The 7,554-nt window shown below is 39.5% G+C and overlaps 1 protein-coding gene across 1 annotated transcript in view; it reads right to left on the bottom strand.

Annotated features, from left to right (window-relative positions):
• The window catches only part of LOC123978703 (protein delta homolog 1), a 9,597-nt gene extending 4,389 nt beyond the window's left edge, over positions 1 to 5,208 (bottom strand). Inside the window, exons 1-6 of the mRNA XM_046062124.1 lie at positions 5,178 to 5,208; positions 5,033 to 5,064; positions 4,637 to 4,718; positions 4,392 to 4,455; positions 3,803 to 3,933; positions 2,897 to 3,038 (exon numbers count right to left, since the gene is read on the bottom strand). Coding sequence (XP_045918080.1) covers positions 2,897 to 3,038; positions 3,803 to 3,933; positions 4,392 to 4,455; positions 4,637 to 4,718; positions 5,033 to 5,041 — 428 coding nt within the window. The 5' untranslated portion in view covers positions 5,042 to 5,064; positions 5,178 to 5,208. The remainder of the gene's footprint in view (positions 1 to 2,896; positions 3,039 to 3,802; positions 3,934 to 4,391; positions 4,456 to 4,636; positions 4,719 to 5,032; positions 5,065 to 5,177) is intronic.
• Between the last annotated feature and the right edge of the window lie 2,346 nt (positions 5,209 to 7,554).

Below are 7,554 nucleotides of genomic sequence, written 5' to 3'. Positions count from 1 at the left end.
ATTTTCGCCCACAGGACTGCCGCATACTGGATGTTTTTCCCTTTTCACACCATTCTTTGTAAACCCTAGAAATGGTTGTGCGTGAAAATCCCAGTAACTGAGCAGATTGTGAAATACTCAGACCGGCCCGTCTGGCAACAACAACCATGCCACGCTCATAATTGCTTAAATCACCTTTCTTTCCCATTCTGACATTCAGTTTGGAGTTCAGGAGATTGTCTTGACCAGGACCACACCCCTAAATGCATTGAAGCAACTGCCATGTGATTGGTTGATTAGATAATTGCATTAATGAGAAATTGAACAGGTGTTCCTAATAATCCTTTAGGTGAGTGTATATTGACAGGGATCAGTATGGGATTCACACAGAGCTTTTTTAATTTGGATCTCTTTTATATTGGATTTGTTTTTATGAATAAAAAAGGCCACACGCCCTGGGCTATCCTTCCAAAGCCCATGAATAAACGGAACATATGGGATACTGAGAGATGCAAAGTATAGATCAGTTGTTTCCTCCAAAGACCGGAAAAAGAAGGCTGAATTTTTGGTGCATAGAGAAGCGTTTGAAATGTGAAAGCCTTGTCAAGCAATAATGATGTATTCAATTTTAACAATAAACATGTCTGTTGCTGTATTTCAGACAGGAGAAAGCCAGGGAGTTCATTCCCAGGAATTCCTTTTTTCTACGTCAACATTCATGTGTTTGACGTGAAAGCAAAATGTATGCCCAGCAGGAAAATAGTTTTGGCTATGTAAGCACAGTAGAGCCACACTTTGCTTTAATTGTTTGCAAAGTTTTGCAAGCTGACTCAAAGAAAAGGCTAGCCTAAATATGCAGAAAGTTACAGATTTCACTTTATGTGAACATACCTACATGATACCAGAGCTACAGGCCAGTAATTTACATTATCCTTAATTTCACAAAGATCAACTTAAAATCCTGTCAGTATCCCCATTGAACGTTTTAACTGATTTTAAAACAGCTGTAATCAGTACATTTATATTTACAATAACAATGTGAAAAGGGTCACTCCTACAGAAACCTACAGAGTATTATCACCTGAAAATTCATCTCCCCTCTGTGGTATGGATCTGTAGAAAGTTTCTGCTCATTTTTTAGCTTAAACTGCGTCTAATGTTTTGGTTTAGTCAAACCTCTCTCTCGTAGCATAATTTTCTGCAGCAGGAGGCAGTTGTTTTTCCGAGAATAAACTCACTATACACTACCAACACAACAAGTCATATGTTACTTGTAACGGCTGGATGTGCTAAATTGCCACATCGACTTAAAAGCTGGGTCAATGTTATTGTTATGACCCTGGGGTCATACTGGTCATTTGTTTTTATTTTACCCTGCACTGTCAGCTGTTCTCCTCCTTTAGTGTGTGTGAAACCACAATTTAGTGATTCTGAAGATTGGTTGTGACAACCTTGATTGGTGTAAATAAATTGCCTTTGTTGTAAAATAGAAATTTGTAGATATTGTCCGTACAAGAAGTTAGATTTTGCAAAGAGTCTTTTTGTTTGTTATTCTGGGCTCTGCTCAATCTCGGAATAAATAAAGACTGTTAATTTGTAATTCCCTTTGTTGTCTGGCCTTGCTTCGGAGGAGTGGGGGGAGCCACACTTTATGTTGCCCCTGGACCTTGGACGTGACAGTTATTTTCACAGCTTGTTTCTGCTGTGGCGAAAAAGTTATTGCAGGTTTAAGGTATTTCCACTGCCCTGAGTCGAATCGATGCTTGGACCCAATGCAGGTACACCATGTTCTTCTTTGCTTTTATGCAATGTCATACACTATTGCACTACACACCGGGAAAGTCTGTCATCAGAGTAGTAGTAGAATTTCCGACGACGGATAAAGAGCCGGGCTTTTCGTTCCTCAAAGTTGGCAACTTGCCAGTTCCCACATTTTAGCATGCTCAAGTTTGTGGAAAATATTAATAAAGAAACTTATTATCACACATATTTACATTTTAAGTCAGATTGCGACCTCTAGTTGCAGAAGAATTCAGGTGACATAGTATAAAGGGCGAATCTGTGTAAGGATGGCAGTTGGGTGAATGGATGAGTGAAGTAAACTGAGGTATAACATAATTTCTGACATAATATACTTATTTGAACCCAAACCATAATCTTTTCCTAAACCTAACCAAGAGGTTCTGCAAACTTTGACCCTTTTCACAACAGTTTCTGAATGTTAAACTTTTAACATTTTAATGTCATTTTTACATGTCGTTTTGGGAAATGGTCACATATGTCAATGTACATTCCAACGGACATATATGTGTTTTGGAAAATAGTCTTATATGTTTTGGGACACTTGACAATCAATCTATTTTCTAATCTAGTCTTTTAGGTATGAGGAAGTTTGGTGCACAAGGTGGTATTTTATATAACTTACACATTTAAATTATATTATGGCTTAAAGATATGCATTATTAAGGGTGGGCCACTTTGAGCAAGGTGGCTATGTACTTCAGCGACTATACCATTTTTGGATTAGCCAGAGTCAGCCACTGCCAAGCTGGCAACGGCTGGAGGCGCCAGAAACTGCCCACATTGAGCTTCACAGTGACTCTTCAGCAACCTATGGATGACGTCTCTGACACTACGTCCATGTTTTATACAGTCAGTGGGTGCAAGTCACAACAACCAACAAACTGGCTACATTTTGTGCAGTAAAGGGAAAAGAACATCCAATATTTTCTCTGCTAACTGCTGCGTATACACAAGCCACAGTGTGAGGTGCTTTCAATTGGCTGCCTTGGCGAGAGAGTTGGCTGACACTACACCATTGATTATTACTCCTAATAATGACAAATGGAGACAAGGCTGTAATACATCTTAATATTCCTTTACTTAAAATAGAAACTTAAATAAAAGGTGTTGGTACCCATTTGTGAGGCAAAGTCCTCTCTTCAGGTGGCAATTTTCACCCGTGTAGCCATGGGGACAGATGCACAGGTATCCTCCCTCTCCTGTCTCAACGCAGGTGGCATTACCAGCACAAGGCCTGGATGAGCACAGGCGAGTATCTGTTGTTCAGAAAAAAAACAACAAAAAAATGCTGTTTTTAGATCCCTCTGTCTCCCTTTTTTTTTGCTATTCGTTTCCACTCTCACTCACACTCTCCACCGCAGCATCTTGTCACCAAGAACAAAAGTGAGAACATAACCAGCCACATTTCACAGGCAAGCAGCTCATATGCTCAAACAGAATAAGAGATGTACTGTGTGCACTGATAAGGAGGTCAAAGTAAGCCAGAAACCAAAAAAAACCCTTTCTTCTTTTAATCTTTTCTTTGTTTCCTCTTTTGCTTGAGGGGCAGCAAGTAATTTTTAACGCCATAATGTTCATTGTAAATACTATAGGAATAATTGAGGAATAAATAACTAAGTGCTTAATTTAAATGGGCGTGTCTGAAATGGAAATGTGACTTTTACAGCTTTAACGTTTAAATTTTTCACAGGTACACCATATCACTTTTTAGTTCTTATCATATGCCTTGCTCAATAGTGCAAAAGCAGGAGTTTGTATAATGAGTATTTCTGCGGTTAGTGTGTCGCTTCAGCTTTCACCATTGACCCTGTTTTTTCCATAATGATTTTTTTTGCCTGAATCAGATCTCTTCTACTTGAACTTCGCATGTCTAAAAATATATTCTCCAGACACCGGCTTAATTCGGTGGGAACCTGTGTGTCCCCGAGGCTCCGAGACTTCACCCTAAACTCCGGTGTGTCAGGAAGTGTTAGGAGGCAGATAGAGATAAAGCGTGTCTAGGGAGCTTAATGAGACTCACCTTGGTCACACAGGCTGCCCACCCAGCCCTCCTCGCAGATACACTGCCATGCCCTCTCACATGTGCCGTGTAGACAGCCAGGGAAGGACACACACTGGTCACAGTTCTCTCCTTGCCACCCTGGTTTGCACCTGGAAAAAGGGGAGGAAAGGGAGCAATCTTGAACTATTAATATATCACCCACAGAGCTCTGCAGTCCTGCTCTTGTCCCCATAATGTCTGCATTGCTTTTTCTCTTAAAGTAAAAGTAAAATGAACATTTTAAAGTCCTTCTTGATTATGCAATAATTGGTAGATTCAGTAGCATTTGCCAGGAAAGCATTTCCAACTGAGCATGCTTTGTAACCAAAAGCTTTTGAGCTATCTGTTAGGATAACAATGCTTTTGACTGTTCAAACAAAGGGCTGATTTGGCAGTTGACTTAACACATTGCAAGCCCAAACAGTTCTAAAAAAACAGAAGGATCCAGTTGGCTGGATTGCTATTGCATTTCTCTAAGAACATTTACAGCTTCAACAATTTATGGAAATAAGGTTGGAAACCCCCAAAGGGTACAGGCTATCACATTAATCTGAGGTCGTTTTAGTACCTGCACTTCCCTGGCTTCTCACAAAATCCATTTTCTGTGTTGCACCCTGCGCTGCATTCCCAACCTTTTGAAACAGAAAGAAAGGGACAGCAGCGTGTTTGAATCAAAAATCAAAATAACACATTAAACATTCAGAGCAATAAAATATTCATTCGTTATACTTTCTTTCCACTCAGAGTGAATCGCTTCAGAAAAAGAGTTTCTCTGCCAGCTGTCCCAGCGGTCCGATCAAAATCTCAGATTACCTTTGGCGATGCCTGTCACGACCAGAATTAAGACCACCGCTGTGAGATGCATCGTAATTTCAAGCAAGACCCCCCTTTTGTCCTGCAAAATATGAAGCATGTTCAGTCGCAAGCTTTCTCTCCCTGTGAAGAAGCGATGTTTTTCTACCTAAAAGATATCACATTACTCAAAAGTTCATTTGACGAAAAGACAACAAACCTTAAATGCAGAATTCAGATGGATGAACAAACAACAAATATGGTACATTTTTATGGAGCTCTGAGATATATATATATATATATATATTAGTTAACCATTACATCGTAGGAGTTAAAGGTTATTGCAGTTAAAATCACTCTAACTGTAATTCCCAATATAATTCAGTCTTTATCTTTTCTTAAATATAATTGACGCACCTGAACCATATGCGTCTGCTCCCAGTTGTCGGCTATCCATTACGCACAAAGAGAAAGAGAAAAGCCATTTCATTTCAAACACATTTATCATGTCAAAAACCTCATTAACTTAAATTATCTTCTGGCATCCGGTAAATTGCCTTACCTATGTCGCACCGGCTTTCAGATTCCCAGTGGCTTCGATCATATTTGATTGATTTGACCCCACTTATTATTTTTTCTTTTTTTTTTTTTTAAATCCAAGCGTCGTAGGTGATACTACAGGTATACCAGTGGTCCGGCTGCTGGAGGAGGACCTGGAGGTTTTGATGGGACTGCTGCATCGTGCGGCGTCCCAGTGCAACACGCTCCTCCCACCTTAAGAGGGAGAATGTGCTCACCAGTCTGACCCCCGGGAGAGACGTGCTTTAGTGTGTAGACTTATGTACCTGCATTTGATAAATGCGTTAATTAATGCCTTTTGGAGAAGTTGTAGATGCTATTCACATAATTTAGTTAAGGTAGCAATACTACAATTTAAATTCTTGCATTCAAAATCTAACTCAAGTACTTAAATATGATCAGCTAAATGTACTTAAAGTATTAAAAGTAGAAGTAGAATTTCCCCTTACAAATGGATTTATTACTGGTTCATAATCTGTAAGTAGCATTTTACTGTTGTAGCTGGTTGAGGTGGACCTGAGGTTTACCTTCTTCTGCTAATAACAATTCATCTTAACTTATGTGATGATTGCATGTTTTGTATGAAAATCTAAAGTTAACAGAATTGATTTACCAATTTTTTTTACTAAAGTGTAATGACCAATATTACCGTTCTCACAAAAAAATACACAACGTAAAAAACACACCATGCCATCAAAGATTCCTAATTTAAACAGCAAACCTGAGAAGGAATTCAGGCACCCCCCCCCCCCCCCCCCCCCCCCCCCCCCTTTTGAAATGATATTGAATGACTTCCCTGACACAGAGGCTACCTGTCATACATAATAATGTTCCCCTCATCCTTCCCAAGGGCAGGGAATGATATTTTCATTCCCACAAAGTATAATGGCTTAGTCTGAGGGCCTAATTATGAGTTTCACTTCTCTCACACATTATTAGATAGGCAATAAGGATTTTGCAAATGGTGGCTAGGCAACCGTCAGGGGATACCTACCAGTTTCTCACCAATCCTCTTTGCTGTTTATCTCTTTACATTAAATATAAGATGCAGCCTATGTCCTGTACAGGTGAAAATAATTCCAGATATTTTCCTGCTTTTCAAAAAAATATTTTTACAAACGTGTCATCTTGGGCAGACATTTCTACATGATGCACGTTGTGTGAGTTTGCTGTCTAGACAGAGAAAGCACAAGGGATACATATGAATGCAAATAAGCATCAGATCAATTTTTTCCAATCGAATGGGGATAAAGAGAGTACATGGGATCTCCCTTTTTCCTTTTGCACATAAACAGTCATACATTTGCCAGAGAGAGGCAGAGACAAGGACACATGTTATAAACAGACAGCCACGAGCAGATGTGAGTGGAGGAGAAATGAATAAGTCTCCTCAGATTTGATATAATCTTTTGAGATGGCTCCAGTCTCACCTCCCCCAGTTCAATTTGGCTCGTGTGTTTGTTTTCAAACCTCCAGAGACGGAGCTCATAGCCCGGGCGTAACATTACAGCTACCAACCGGATCCACATCAGTCAGTCCTTTTTAATGAAATGTCTGAGGTTTGTATGTGCTTTATTAAAGTGAAGGAGTCCTCCATTGATTTATTTTTTTTCCCAAACACTGATCTCATCTGGTATCTGATCTTTTATGTGCTCCATTCCAGGGTGCTCCAGGTATAAATTGGACATTATGGATCTGAGGATATCTGCACATGACTCTGTGTGTGTGTGTGTATTGTTTGTGTTATGACAGTCTTACACTTTGAGGTTAAATCAGTTCCCACAACTGTACTGTATGCATGTGTGTAAACATAGTGTCTATTTTGGTCTTATTGTGTCCATTAGAGCTGAGATGATAAGTTAATTGATTTCTTAACCACCGACTAAGGCTACAGTAACACTGTACGTACAATACAACAACAGGACATCTCTGCAGCAATATTTAAGTTAAAATGGTATTTTTACACACTCTTCAACTTAACAAATATTACGCTTCCTGTGATTTGAAAATTGCATTACCATATTGCGATTTTGATAAAATTCCAATTAATTGTTATATATATAGCCCTAATTGACTGTTGACATTCTTTTTTAAATGTGGCCCATATTTGACTCCATTGTCAATTGGCTACAGTCTGAAAGTGACCCGCATATGCAAAAGAATAATACATGTAGCACGCTGTTGTATATAAGTAAAAATGGAGGCCACAGAGGTTAGTGTCTCAAACACAGACCATTTACGATACGACACTTCAAGTTTAGCTTGTACAGAAGTGTCACCTCAAATACTTAAGAGGTCTGACACCTCACTGTCCCTCCACTGACTACCCCCATCGCTGCCGACTTCCACCGCGGTTCCTG

This window comes from Micropterus dolomieu, linkage group LG11 (genome assembly GCF_021292245.1).
Source record: "Micropterus dolomieu isolate WLL.071019.BEF.003 ecotype Adirondacks linkage group LG11, ASM2129224v1, whole genome shotgun sequence".
Classification (NCBI taxonomy): Eukaryota; Metazoa; Chordata; class Actinopteri; order Centrarchiformes; family Centrarchidae; genus Micropterus; species Micropterus dolomieu.
The sequence above is the reverse complement of the archived record's forward strand: the minus strand, read 5'-3'. Positions and strand labels throughout refer to the sequence as shown.